Source organism: Hylobates moloch, unplaced genomic scaffold, assembly GCF_009828535.3.
Source record: "Hylobates moloch isolate HMO894 unplaced genomic scaffold, HMol_V3 SCAFFOLD_4, whole genome shotgun sequence".
NCBI classification, from domain to species: domain Eukaryota; kingdom Metazoa; phylum Chordata; class Mammalia; order Primates; family Hylobatidae; genus Hylobates; species Hylobates moloch.
In genome coordinates, this window is record NW_026652279.1 from 107,786,304 (window position 1) to 107,802,048 (window position 15,745).

The window sequence follows — 15,745 nt, forward strand, 5'->3', positions numbered from 1 at the left end:
TATTTGTTGAAGGTACGATTTACCAACATGGCAAGTAACATAATTGAAATCCTGTCCTACTAGAGATGGTCTGCAATATACAATGATTTCACTTATGATTTTTTGACTTTACAATAGCCCAAAAGCAATGCATATTAAGTAGAAACCATACCCATGCCACCATTCCATTTTTCAGTTTTAGTGCAGTATTTAATAAATGACATGGATATTCAGCAATTTATTATAAATTAGGCTTTGTGTTAGATGATTTTGCCCTACTGTAGGCTAACGTAAGTGTTCTGAGCACATTTAAGGAAGGTTAGGCTATGATATTCGGTATTCGGTAGATTAGGTAAATTAAATGCATTTTTTACTTAGAATATTTTCAGTTGTGATTGTTTATTGGGTTTATTGAGACATAACCCCACCATAAATTGAGAAGCCTCTGTATAAAAGAAAAAGAAGATGAGAATAGAGGAGAATGGAGAAGAGTGTAAGACTGAGTGAGTGATGAGCGGATGGGATTGATTCCCATCAGCTGGCCTGTGGTCAGTGATTACTCAGCTCTTCCTCTCACTTTGCCTGGGGTGCACTCAAGCTTTGCCTTCAATGTGGCCCTAAACAACAACAACAACAACAATTCCTGCCTAGGAATTAACCAATGACCATTTGACAGATAATAAATTAGTACATAAAGACATATAGATCAGTTAATGGGGTTGCTAAAAAAAACGTATAAGACACATGAAGGGAAAATTTTAAAACAAGATGTCATTTTCATTACCATTACAAATATATCAGAGAGCTACCCATCTCAGTTTTTACTCCAATCTCTATATATGTATGTATAGTTTGAACCGTAGCCAATGACAATAAAGTATTTATCCCAACAGTAGGTACTGTTTAGATACTCTCTGGAACCCCAAATTGTATGTCAGCCTAAACTTGCAACATTAATTTAAATTTCAAATTCCACAAGGGGATATTGAGCACCAATTATGTTGACCAAACAATATACCAGGTTATGGGGAACAAAAAAATTACTTTAGAGCTGGTCTCTGCCTTCAGAAAGCTAATAGAAGTGATAAGTTGGAAAGGGAAAAGCAGCAATTCAATGCTATTAATATAAGTATGATAACAAACAACGGCAAGACGTACAAGGTGGCTCAGAAAAAGGATGGTTAATCCTGTGGAGTGTTTGGGGTTGGAAGTCCTGAAGAGCAGGTCAAGGGAGCAAGAAATTGAGGGTTCGGGTGAATTTGTGATGGGACCAATTAGTGAAGAAAGTGTTCCTGGAAAGGGACTGATAAATTAAAATGATGTAGATCTGCGTAGGAACTAGAAATCTACTAAGGTTGAAAAAAAGCAGTCATAGTCGGGGTGAGAAATGAGAGAAGACAGGAAATTAAGAAGTTACATTGCTAGATGGCTTATTCTAACCTTCCTTGTTGCTGTCCATGGCCATATTCTGGGTCTAAGGATCAGCAAAACATTACTTCTGAGATCCAGAGGATGGCTACAGGAGAAATTTGCTAAAGAGGAGTTGAGATGAGGTTTAGTAGAACAGAGAACAAGGAACTGTGAAGATATGTTGTTAGGTGACTCTCACACATGGACTTTGAATTCACTCAGAATGATGGCAAGAGTTGGAGGAGAATAAAGCATCATGAACCGGGTACCAGGAAATTATCTGAAGGTCAGTGCACGATAGCAATAAGAGTGCAACCAGATTGTGTAAGTTTCTGAGAAGAGAAGGATCATTGGTAGTATCAGGAGAAGAGAATGCTGATCCACTCCACCAGGGCTCTCAGCACATGGTGATGTGAAAGAAAGAGCAGCCCCTCTATTTGAAGGAGCCACCAGGGAGTAGTGTCCTTAGGTCATGTGTCAGCTGTGGTAAGGAGGGGCAGAGAGAATTCTGTGAAGGCCTTGAGGTTGTAGAGCTCTAACTTTGTGTGCAATTAGATGAGAGTTTTCTAGGGCAGAGGTTTGGTAGGAGGTTAGCAGTGAGAAAAGCCATTTGGCAGAAAAAGTACTTGGCAAGTTGTGATGGTTAACATATATTCACTGGGTCCTACGATGTGCCAGCCCTGTGCTGGATTTTGGCTTGGTGATGCAGTCATGCACAAATTGGTCTCAGCTCTGCCTTTGCAGAAAGAGAAGGATCTAAATTTGCCTCCCGAGAGTACATGAATTAGAAGCTTAGAAAGAAATGACTGGCTTCAAGCTTCTCAAAGTGTAGTGTAGTGGATTTCCATTGAGACTAGACTGTAAGATTTTTGAAATCCTTATTGAGTTGTAAAAAAGAGTGAGAGACTTAAAAGCTAAGATTTTAATTTGCCTTTGGGTACTTTAGTTTTTTAATATAAAACCTACCTTCACAATTGTTGAAAGGTAAATATTTTATTTTACTTTCCCTCCTCCAGTGCTTTGAAGCACTAAGAGAGTCAGATGATCTGAATTAGTTTTAGGCAGGCAAGAATGGAGTTTAAAAGTTCATTTAAAAAGACTTTATTGATTATGTTTCTTTGGGCTACACAAATCAGGTTCACGTTGTTGGAGCAAAATACTCAGCTATAAGATCCTTGGGCTATATTTTGTTCATCCTTGTATTTCCAGGATCTGAAACATCATAGGCAATTTATAAATATTTGTGGATTAAATAATTTAATCTTACAAAGATTCAGCAAGCAGCTTGGGTAGAGGGTAGGATGTCTAATAGGAGGGCAGAGGTGTCAGGGTGAGAAGCACAGTCATTAGGGATAACCTCACTGATATAAATTAGAGTCAATGTGAATGGAGGTTTCTTCTTGGCCCTTCTCATGTTCAGTGATAGAATGGAAAATAAATGTCCTTACTCTGCTACTTTGGACCTTTCTCTGCTACTTTGGACCTTTCTCTCTCTATTAACTGCTGCTCCCTTCACTACCTAAAATAACCAAACTACTCAACTTGGGGAAGTTTCCAGATAATGATGTGACTGGGATATGTTAAGGGTCTGATCAGTTGGAATCATCCTCATTTGGCCAAGGTAGTACCAATGGTGTTTGGGAATTTCCAGTAGACTCAGGGAGGTTGCAGCTCCCATCCATGGCGAATGGAGGATAGAAGATTCACAGTGAATGAAGGCAAATAGGATCTTGCATTTGTCAAGGTCCAGCAAAGGCAGAAACAGTTTTATCTTGATGTACTTAATAAGTGCCAATATCTTAATTTCCTAACTCATTTATTCTGTTACTATGTATCTGTGAATGCAAAGACTGCAAAAATCATTATCAGAAAGACACATATTTTGAGTTATTTTTCCAGTGGCTATGATTCTTTGTAGAAATCAGTGTAGAGAACATATATGCCCATTTTATAGGATTTGAAGCATAATTTTTACTGTTTTCATTTATCAGGGAGGTTAATAGCCGTTATATCTTTTACTTTTCCAACATACAATTTGTCTTATATATGGCTTTTTTGATGCAAAACCCTTCTTCAGGGACAAAATTCCCTATTATGACATATGAGAAGACATATTCTGTTTCACCTCTGTAATGTTGTGCTTTATGTTCAATTTCCAAGTGCAAAAGTGGCAAAAGATGTCTGGATAATTAAAACCAAAAGAGAAATAAATTAATTGGGCCCCAACTTAGATAATTTCTTCAGTCCTTTCCTCTACTTAGTAAACATATTATAATCAATATACTATTTATTAATCATTTTCCGCTGTTTAGCTCCAGGCAGAAATGTAGAAAAGACCAAAAATATTTTGGTTGACTTAAATGCTTGAAGTCATGTTCTTCAACTTACTAATGCATAAAAGTCACCTGGGAAACTTGCGAAAATTTTAGATTCCCAAGCTTCATGATGTGACCTAGGAAAATGCATTTTAATAAATAGCCCAGTTGAGTCTGACACAGGTGATCTTGAGCACCGTATTGAGAAATATGGTTAAGAGAATGTGAATACTTACATGGCCTATGAACCACAAGCAGAAAGCAGGAGAGATCCATTCTCTGGCATGGATTCCACAGTCAATCCATATGGCATTTTTGGCTGTTTGTTCTTTTCCAGAAACCTGCTCAAAGAAACCCCAAAAGTAGCAAAAACAATAACAATAAGCTTCAGGATAATAACTTTCATTTATATTTAATAGTTTCAGCAAATCTCTGAGATATGCATTGCTCTGCATTTCTTTGAAAATTCTCAAGGGAAATTTAAACACTGGTGATATTAAGTGACACTAGTTAAGGTAGCAAAGCTGATGTGAATCGAAACTGAAGTTTGAAGCCAGGACTCTTTGATTTAAAACTGTTTTTATCCTCCCACAATTATGCAGTCATGTCAGAGCTGCATGTGGAAGTTTCGAAGAAGAGACCAGAGAACTAATGATTTGGGCTGTATCTTTATGCTTCATTTAGAGGTAAATGGGTGTGAGTTGGACGGCAATCTTCCCTGGGAGGTGTGGAGACACACCAGGAGCAGAAACTCCCTCAAGATTTTCCTCTGAGTGCGTATTTTTTTTTTTTTTTGGTGTGGATTATTTCTTTATTTCACACAAAAAGAAGCACACATCTAACTTCTCACGAACTTACCAGAAAATCCAGAGACAGAGGCTTTTTTCCCAGTATGGTGGGCTAATACAAGCTGCTAACTCTGGAATAAGAATTGTCAACCTTTTCTCAATGATAGCCTTTGATGTCTTTAGAAGAATTATCAATAACACCTCCAAAATTAATCATAATGTATTTGCCTTTAAAAGTCAGCTACAACACAGTTTAGGGTATAGAGCAGTGGTCCCCAACCTTTTTGGCACCAGGGACCAGTTTCATGGAAGACAATTTTTCCATGGATGGGGCAGAGGTGGGGTGGAATCAGCGGTGGGGATGGTTTGGGGATAAAACTGTTCCACCTCAGATCATCAGGCATTAGATTCTCATAAGGAGTGTGCAACCTAAATCCTTCGCATGCGCAGTTCACAATAGGGTTTGTGCTCCTATGAGAATCTAATGCTGCCGCTGATCTGACAGGAAGCATCACTCAGGCAGTAATGCTTGCTCTCTGGCTATTCATCTCCAGTTGTGTGGCCTCGTTCCTAACAGGCCATGGACTGGTACCTGTCTGCAGCCCAGGGGTTGAAGACCACTGGTATAGAGGGAAGGGAGAAGACTGTTGTAAAATCAAACAAATATGTAGACTTGCAATTCCAAAATAAGAAAAAGAAAGAGTTAGATATTTAGATTGTCATTTGAAACACTCCAGGAGGTTTTTTCCTAACTTGGAGCTAGCAATATTTAACAAGATAGTAAGTGAGAAAGCCCAATGGCATTGGCCACTAATCGTCAAATTGTATAGTCAAAGAGAACTACCTAGCTTATTCTACTCAATGCAAAGAAAATCTTAAGTTGTCTGGATTAGTTACTTTACTTGACCTTTCTAAGTCCTGGGCCAATTTTCTTGGCACTGGTTCTGACACCTAAAAGTTGGCAAAATCCCAGAGACTCACATTATCTGCACATCCTTGATCAAGTAAGAGTAGGACCAAACCATCCAGAATGCATGATTTTTCAACGTGTACAGGTTCCAGATAAACATGTTCCAAAGACTACACACAACATGGCTGAAAGCAAATGTCATGGGTGGATATGCCATGATACATGGATCCAATCTGATTGACCAACTCAATGACCAAGGGGACCCAACATTTCATATGTCTGCCTTGAGTCTGCGCTGTAAGTTCTTGTAAATGACAGATTAAAATTGAGAAGTCCTAACCCAAAGTCTTATCCCTGAATGACTGAAGAGGATCACCTATCACAATTTAGATAATATTGGGATACTGTGCATAAATTATATGTTACTAAATTAAATGTACATTTTTAGTGACTACATTATTTTCCAGAGCTTTTAAAAAAATTTTTTTAAGAGAGAGAGGTAGAAAACAGTACTATAGAGTTGTTTCCTAGTTCTGAAAACAATTGACTGTGGCTATGTTCACTGACCTTTACTAAGGTCAATTTATTCAAGAGAGAAGACATCCAATCCAAAGTAGGTTAATCAACCTACTTCTCTTGCATAACATTTTGCATCTGAAAATAAATAACCAAATGGGTGGCAATTGGAGTAGAAACCATCATAATAACCCTACTGCAAAGGACTTCAGCCTTGTCCTGCTGTTTGTCCCTCGCTGGGATTTGTTGTCCTGGTCTTACTTTAGTTTCAAAAACTGTACCAGGAAGTACTAACCAGAGCAAGCAGGTAAGAGAAAGAAATAAAAGGCATCTGAATTGGAAGGAAAAAATCAAATTATCCTTGGTTGTAGAGGACACGATCTTATATTTAGAAAAACCTAGACTCCACCAAAAAACTGTGTTAGAACTGATAAATTCAGTAAATTGCAGGTTATAAAATCAACACACAAAATCAGTAGCATTTATATACAACAATAGCAGACAACCTAAAAGAAAAATCAAGAAAGAAATACCATTTACAATGACCAAAAAAAAAACCTGTAATAAATCTAACCAAAGAAGTGAAAGACCTACAATTAAGATCATAGAACACTGATGAAAGAGAACACACAAAAAAATGAAAAGATACCTCATGCTCACGGGCTTAAGAATTAATATTGTTAAAATGTCCATACTACCCAATGGAATCTACAGATTCAATGCAATCCCTGTCAATATCAATACACTCTTCATAGAAAGAGAAAAAAAAATTCTAAAATTCATATGGAGCCATAAGAGATCTTGAAAATCCAAAGTAATGCTGAACAGAATGAGCAAAGCTGGAGTACTAAAACAGCATGGTACTGGCATAAAAACAGACACATGGACCAATGGATTAGAATAGAGAACCCAGAAGTAAATCCACAGATTTACAGTTATCTCATTTTCAACAAAGGCACCAAGAACATACATTGGGAAAAGGACAGTCTTGTCAATAAATGGTATTGGGAAAAATTTTATTCATAAAATTAAAACTAAATCCCTATCTCTCACCATACATATAAAATCAACTAAAAACAGATTAGACTTAAATGTAAGACCTAAAACTATAAAACTACTAGAAGAAAACATTGGGAAAACAATTCAGGACTTTGGTCTCAGCAAAGATTTTTTGGGTAAGATCTCAAAAGCACAGTCAACAGAAGCAAAAATAGATAAAAAGGGATTACATCAAACTGAAAACTTGCTTCTGCACAGCAAAGGAAATAACAGAGTGAAAAGAAAAAAATGGGAGAAAATATATGCAAGCTATCCATCCAACAGGGACTTAATAACCAGAATATATAAGGAATGCAAACAATTCAAAAGGAAAAAAACAAATAATCCAATTTTAAAAATGAGAAAGGAATCTGAACAGACATTTCTCAAAAGAAGACACACAAATGGCCAACAGGTATATGAGAAAATCCTCAACATCAGTAATCATCAGGGAAATGTGAATTAAAACCACAATGCAATGTCATCTCATCCCAGTTAAAATGGCTTTTATCCAAAAGACAGGCAATTACGAATGCTAGAGAGGATGTGGAGAAAGGGGGACCCTTGTACACTGTTGGTAGGAATGTAAATTAGTATGGCCACTATGAAAAACAATGTGGAATTTCCTCAAAAAACTAAAAATGGAACTACCATATAAGCCAGCAGTCCTACTATTGGGTATGTATCCAAAAGAAAGGAAATCAGTATATCAAAAAGATACCTGCACTCCCATGTTTATTACAGCACCATTCACAATAGTCAAGATATAGAATCAACCTAAGTGTTCTTCAAGAGATGAATGGATAAAGAAAATGTGGTACAGATACACAAATGGAATATTACTCAGGCATTAAAAGGCATAAAATCCTATCATTTGCAGCAACATGGATGGAACTGGAAGTCATTATGTTAAGTGAAATAAGCTATGCAGGGAAAGACAAATACCACATGTTCTCACTGATACTGGGAGTGGGGAATGTTGATCTCATAGAGGTAGAGAGTAGAATGGTGATTACCAGAGGCTGAGAAAGGGGGATAAAGATAGATTGATTAGTGGGTACAAAATAGATAGAAGGAATAAGTTCTAGTGTGTAGTAGCACAGTAGAGTGACTAGAATCAACAATAATTTATTGTATATTTCAAAATAGCTAGAAGATGAACTTAAAATGTTCCCAACACAAAGAAATGATAAATGTTTGAGATGATAGATATCCCAAATACCCTGATTTACACATTGTATGCATGTATCAAAACATCATATGTGAGGAGGGAGGGAGAAAAAAATATCACATGTACCCCAGAAACGTGTACAATTATTATATATCAATTTTTAAAAATTAACATCAAAAAGCTGCACCACTTTTTTTAATTTTTAATTTTATTTTTTCAAGTCCTTGTTTTATTTTCTGTTAGTGTTTGTCCAGGACTTGAAAAAAATAAACACCACTTCCTTCATTTTATGGAAATGTTAAATGGCTTACCTAATGTCACATAAACAGAAACAGAGTTAATTCTAGAACTGGGGTTCATCTAGAACTGAAGCCTTAACCCCCTAGAGACTGTATTTGGAGATAGGGCCTTTAAAGAGGTGATTAAGTTAACATGAGGCCCTTAGGGTGGGTACTAATCCAGACTGACTGGTGTCCTTGTGGGAGGAGATGAGGACATACAGACCAGGACAAGACTGTATTATTAATGGGAAAAATAACCAACCCCTAAATAGCTAGGTATTAAAGTTGAGGAACACTTGTAACGCAAATATTTTCAGAACTCAAAGGAAAGAAACTCAAGTTTTAACAAACACGATTGGAGAATTAATCCCTCCCCTCACATTGAAAGATCAACAACTTTCCCCACAACATACCTTTAAAACATAGAGTGGGTACTTCTCAAATGAGGATCCAATGTGGATTTTTGTAAGCATATCAGGATGCCTCTCAGTTATAAATTCTATCCAAGAATAGATCTAGCAAAATGGAAACCAGAGGTTAGTCACGAAGCCAAGTTCAAAGCATTTCCCTGACCAAAGGAAGCAGACAACTTCTTCAGAGAAAGGAAAACCTCTGTATGTGGAATGCACGAGGACCTAAAGCACTTAGGGCAGGGTGTTTCTTCTGCTGTTTAGGGAAATTAATAAAATTAAAATTTTGATAAGTGTTAAGGTTTTGAGAAAGAGTGAAAAAGTGCTAAGATACTTATAATGAGGTAGGAAAAGTTAATCTTCAAACTATGGCCCCTGAAAGTTATTTTTAAAGTCATCGCATTGAGTCACTGCCCCTGTGTATGAAATTCTTGTTATCATTCATTCAAAAGTTCACTTTTATATGAGACTTTTTTTTAAATGCACTTTTCAAGATGAAGGGAGCCCTGAAGACTATCTCTATGCAGGATAAATGGAAGCATCATTGTTTCCCACTAAAGACCTGTGCAAGCACAGTGAGATTGGCAGAATGATGAGAGGCAAAGGTGGGGACAATCTGGAGGAAAAACAAACTCAATTATCCCCCGAAGAAGTAGTTCGATTCTGGACCTCTCTCTTGGGTGGAAGTCCAGTTGTATTTGAGGTTCTGTCAAGATAATAGGGGAAGGAAAAAGCAAAAAAAAAAAAGAAAAGAAAAAAATTCTGACTTTAGGCTAGCACCCACTTCAAAGCAAGCATTGAATTATTGTCTGGTTTAGGATTGCTGGGATTGAACTGGGTTACGTTTTAATGTGGACCAACTTTCCAGGGTCCATTCTTAAACTCTGATGCCTTCTGAAACAGAAGCAATCAAACCCTGGCTTTATCTCTGGGAACTTTTCTAGAGGTGATTTCAAATAGCAATCTTAGCTGGTAAAAACTGGAGCACCATTTGTCCTCGGGTTCTCTGAGATCACATAACCAGCATGAGTGGTAGGTGTGAGTGGTTGTCCCCATGCTGAGAGTTAAGTGCTCCTGCCCACCTGCCACCAAGTACCGACCCTGTCAGTGTCTGGGGTGTCAGAAATGTAACCGTCAGCAATTTCCTAATTGAAACTCCATTTCCCGTGTTACTCTTCTAGGCATAAATACATCTGAGAAAGCTACCACAAAAAAAAATTTATGCATTGATACTTTAGTAGATTTCCTCTAACAGGAAAGGCTGTGTAATATGAAGGCAGTTTAACCGACAGACTTTATTCATTTCTCAAACTAAGCTGGGGTAATAATGTAACATCCTTTGAAGAACTCTTTTTCTCTCGCCATTTCTTCTAAGAAGTAATTTTTGGCCATTTGTTTCTTTCTGCCTACACCAGATCATTTAAGATCTCCTGGCCGGGCGCAGTGGCTCACGCTTGTAATCCCAGCACTTTGGGAGGCCGAGGCGGGCAGATCACGAGGTCAGGAGATCGAGACCACGGTGAAACCCCGTCTCTACTAAAAATACACAAAAATTAGCCGGGCGTGGTGGTGGGCGCCTGCAGTCCCAGCTACTCGGAGAGGCTGAGGCAGGAGAATGGCGTGAACCCGGGAGGCGGAGCTTGCAGTGAGCCGAGATTGCGCCACTGCACTCTAGCCTGGGAGACAGAGCGAGACTCCGTCTCAAAAAAAAAAAAAAAAAAGATCTCCTGATGTGAGTCAATGACAAAATAACCTCTGCTGCCCACCAGGCTATCTTGTAGGGAGGGCTGATCAAGAGACCACCGATCAAAGGGAAAGAAGCACTTAGAGGAATATTCTGAGAGCAAAATTGTTATGATTCCTATGAACCTCTTAGAAAATAATAGGGGCGGGGGTGCAGAGAGAAGTACAAGATATTTTCTAGAATGTCATAGTTAAGGAGTAAATGTTGTACCCCTTTTTCAAATTCATATGTTGAATCCCTAACTCCCAGTAGGTTAGAAAGTGACTGTCTTTGGAGATAGGGCCTTTAAAGAGATGATCAGGTCAACATGAGGCCCTTAGAGTGGGCACGAATCCAATCTGACTGGTGTCCTTATATGAAAAGGAGATTAAGATATACAGAGAGAGACACCAGGGATGCATGTGCACAAACAAAAGGCCATATGAGGCTGGGCGCGGTGGCTCACGCCTGTACTCCTAGAACTTTGGGAGGCCAAGGCGAGAAGATCACTTGAGCTCAGGAATTCAAGACCAGCCTGGCTAACACGGTGAAATCCCATCTCTACTAAAAATACAAAAAATTAGCTGGGCATGGTGGTGTGCGCCTCTAGTCCCAACTACTCTGAAGGCTGAGGCAGGAAAATTGCTTGAACCCGAGAGGCACAGGTTGCAGTGAGCCAAAATCGTGCTATCGCACTCCAGCCTGGGTGACAAGAGAGAAACGGTCTCAAAAAAAAAAAAAAAAAAAAAGGAAAGAAAAGGCCATATGAGGAAGAACACTGTGAGATGGCAACTACCTGCAAGCTGAGGAAAGAGGCCTCAGTAGAAACCAAACCTACTGACACCTTGATCTTCTAGCCTCTAGAATCGTGAGAAAATAAATTTCTGTGATTTCAGCTACAGTCTGTGGTATTTTATTACCGCAGCCCTAGCAAACTAATAGAGCCATGTGCTTATTTATTTATTTATTTTTTTTGAGATGGAGTCTCGCTCTGTCGCCCAGGCTGGAGTGCAGCGGCGCAATCTTGGCTCACTGCAAGCTCCGCCTCCCGGGTTCACGCCATTCTCCTGCCTCAGCCTCTCCGAGTAGCTGGGACTACAGGCGCCCGCCACCATGCCCGGCTAATTTTTTGTATTTTTAGTAGAGACGGGGTTTCACCATGGTCTCGATCTCCTGACCTCGTGATCCGCCCGCCTCGGCCTCCCAAAGTGCTGGGATTACAAGCGCGAGCCACCACGCCCGGCCCTGTGCTTATTGTTTTCTCCTGTGTCATTCCAACTCTTTCCTGAAGATATGGTAAGAAAACATAACTTTTTTGAACAAAATAATTAAAATATGTTTTAACAAATATTGAAAAATACTTCTGTTTATTTTATGGCATTCCCCTCTCCCCACCAAACTTATCACAGCAGTGACAGTTTCACCTTCTATATTTTGCAAATCCCACCTATGAAGCCTCTCTGCATCGAGTTTGCTCATGCAGTCCTGCTGATGGATGCTGGAGAGAGGTGGTCTAAGTTGGATAGGTGTAGGAGAGATTAAAAAAGGGGGGGTGCAATTGTAAGACCCCCTCAATCAACCAGGCACACATTCTAGAAGCATACTGACTTCTGGCTTAATTAACTGGGAAGGAATGGATGCTTTTAAAGATTACATACATAAAATTGATTCTCATTACCTAAGTCTTAGATGTCTTAAAAATACGGATATGGTCCCTAATAGTTTCTGGGCACCTAGTCAAAGATGACAAAAATAGTTATATTAGGCAATATAGTTGCATACTCTTATAAAAAGGCATCAAGGTATTTTTACTACTTGGAGAATATCATATAAAAAAGAAAGTCCTCCTGCGAATTTATTCTTTCAACTAACAAATACAGGGAATGGCTTTTAGTGGATTATGTGAAAGCTTGCTGAGGTCTCACCTGCACATCAACATCTTACTCAAGTTCTCTCTAGAAGGAGTGGAACCTGTAAGTACTGATAGAAAAAAAACATCCAATTTCTTAAAGATTAAAACAAAGGCATTATTATTATTATTAGTTTAAATAGCTTCCTTCTAAGGAGTAAAATGCAATTAGTTATAGTGTATTAAACCTAAGTGAATATATTCCTTTAATTCAGTGAGCTAATCTGGTAATTAGTAATAGTAAAATTAGGGTAATGGTCCAAAGAGACATGATTAATTGGACTGGTAATTTTTTGTTGGCAGTTTTAATTAAAAGCCCCTATTCTTTAATTTCCGTTGTTCCATAGCATAAAGTGTTACTCCCAGCAGTTAGAGATATTCTTAGCTGTAGACAAACATCCTGCAGTTTACCAAATATGATACAGTCTTCTCAGGGAAGATATCTACCAAAAAAATGAATGACCACTATGTAATTAACCTAAGTGTGTATGTGCTTTCTTTTTGTTTTTTACCATCTTCCACCAGTTATGATTCTTGAGTATTCCCGTGGTTGAAATGGCAATGCTGGTTAAATGAAAATAGTAGCTTTGAAGAGCTGTGTCATGGCTTACTTCATTGAGTGAGTGATACTGTTCATAGTACGATGCGGAGGCTCGGGGGCTGACTGTGTCATTGGAAATCTGCTGTTGAATAAGATCTTCCACATCTGCCAGCAAGACACTAGGTGATGAAACAGAGAGTGAGCTAGTTTCCAAGCACAGGGTGGATCTTCCCACATGGCGCATTGCAGGCACAGCAGGTGAGCATGAAGAAAAAAATCACTAAGAAACCTCATAAGCATTTCATCAGGGTAAAAATAAGACATCTCACATTGTGACAAACTGATTGACAGACCATTTCAGTAGAGCCTACATGGGCACTAGAGAAAAAGTAGCTCCTATTAGGTATATTTTCAGGACCTCCATAAAAACCACCCTTTCCCACCATTACCAACATTACTCAATGGTGATTCTTCAGTGTCTTTTATATGAACATATGGATTAATGTACTTTCCTTCAATCCAGACTAACACTGTATTATGCTGTTTTCAGTTACAGAGGAAGAAGCAGCAGAAAAGCCTTTTCTTTTTTTTTTTTTTTTCTTATTTTTTCCCCCATTGACCTGCATCAGATGTTCTGCAGAGCCAAAGAAATAGAACAGGAAAAGGGAAGTACAGGAAAGGCATCTCATTCAAGCTCTCTTCAGAGCACCACATTTGTCAACCAGGCAAATATTTTAACTGAATTCAGGCATTCTATCACCTGAGATGGACAAGTTGAAAGTTAGCTATCATACTAACAAAGGGTTCTTTACTTTTATTTAGGCCAATAAATAAAAGCCGCAGCGTTGACATCAGAAAGGTCTAAGTTCGACTCCTAACTCTGCCATATTCTTTCTGATTTACCCTGAAAAATTCCTTTATAAGTAAGGATATTTTTTCATCTATATAATGGGGATTGCATCTACTTCACGGGGTTAAATAAAGATTAATAGATACAATGTCAATTAATAGAAAGGTTCAGCACAGTTCCTGGAAAACAGTACACACCTATAATATACTCTATAATATATTACTAATAATTAACATAGCATATTATCCAGGGGGCACCCATTGATACACAGAAGACAGCATGGTCTTAAGGAAGGGGCCAGGCCACCAGGAAGGTACTGGCAGTTGGGCAGTAGATATGGAGAGGAGATATTAGACAGGAGACTCCATAGGAAGAAGGCTAGACTCTGAGCAGAAATTGTACCTGATGATACACTTTGTCAGAAAAGGAAATCATTTCTAATCCACGTGGTAGGTGCTGTTTTTACCCTTAATATACAAAACTTGGGAGCAGAGAGGTGAATAATTCCCCCAGGGTCATATAGGTGGTAAGGGGCAGTGCCAGACTAACCCGAGATCTCTGCAGAGTCTAACCACCTGTTATACTTTTTAAAGCCAGACATTCAGAAATGGTCACTGTCTTTGTGAAGAAGAATTAGCAGGAGCTAAATGCCCTCCCGCAGCTGCTTTTTCAGGAGATATCAAAAAGCCTACCAAGGCAAATGACAGTTTTGCTCCCTGAGTCTGGTTACAGAGTCGTCAGAGAAAAAGGAACTATGAGAGGCTTTACCAATCACTGAGTCTAACCTGCATTTTAGATAAGGGATGGAGGTCATGAGGGGTTGAACCACTTATCCAAGATCACAGAGCTGGACGTTAGGCTTTATCACCAGTCCATTTGGTCCAGTCAGAGACTTCTATGCTGCCATGGTTAATACATTTTATTTTTCCAGTAAGCAATTATACCATACCCTAGTCAAGTGCACAGTAGGTGTTTATAGTAACTACTCAATATGTATTGAATGGTGCCTACCTGCATGGAATTCCGCTCACATTTAAATGGGCTTTCACACTGTCGACATCAGATGCATTTACAAAAAAATGGACTTGTTTTTTCTTCGCAATAAGGTCAGCTGTTACCGGCTGCCAGAGAACGATCTACAGTTTAAGGGGCAAAATTAATAAAATTAAAAAAGAGTTGTTCACATCATTCTCATCTGTAGTTAGAGCCATGACAGTTTTATCTATAAGGAGTATGAAAAGGACACTCCCTGGTCCTGGTCCCCATCCACACACATGGTAATATAAACATATATTTTGCAGTGAGCTTTTTAAAGTTCCTTTCTATAACTCTAGTTGCTAAAAAAAAAAAAGGGCCTGGAACATACAAGATAATCCATAAATATTTGATGAGACAATGATGAATGAATGACTATATTCATGGCTTAACTGTAAAATTGCATGTGTACATCAGATATTTGAAAGGAAACAAAATTTTGTCTAGAAAGAAAGTTGACTAAACATTGATTTTATCTAATAAAAATTTCATGTTCTTGTAATTATCGTCATGTCATTGTTCCTTTTTTTAAAAAAAAAAATCTGATTATGGACTTTGGGCAATGGCTTCCAATAAGATTTACATTTTTTCTCTCTTAATGTACATTTATTCATTTATTTATTTATTTATTTATTTATTTATTTATTTATTTATTTATTTATTTTGAGACGGAGTCTGGCTGTCTCCCAGGCTGGAGTGCAGTGCACTCCCGCCTCAGCCTCCCGAGTAGCTAGGACTACAGGCGCCCGCCAGCACGCCTAGCTAATTTTTTGTATTTTTAGTGGAGATGGGGTTTCACGGTGTTAGCCAGGATCCTGATCTCGTGATCTGCCCGCCTTGGCCTCCCAAAGTGCTGGGATTACAGGCGT

The 15,745-nt window shown here is 38.5% G+C and overlaps 1 protein-coding gene across 1 annotated transcript in view; it reads right to left on the minus strand.

Annotated features, from left to right (window-relative positions):
- CPB2 (carboxypeptidase B2) overlaps positions 1-15,745 on the minus strand; it is a 50,546-nt gene that overhangs the window by 16,677 nt on the left and 18,124 nt on the right. The window contains exons 3-6 of the mRNA XM_058438164.1: positions 14,853-14,977; positions 13,062-13,170; positions 8,822-8,923; positions 3,941-4,045 (exon numbers count right to left, since the gene is read on the minus strand). Coding sequence (XP_058294147.1) covers positions 3,941-4,045; positions 8,822-8,923; positions 13,062-13,170; positions 14,853-14,977 — 441 coding nt within the window. The remainder of the gene's footprint in view (positions 1-3,940; positions 4,046-8,821; positions 8,924-13,061; positions 13,171-14,852; positions 14,978-15,745) is intronic.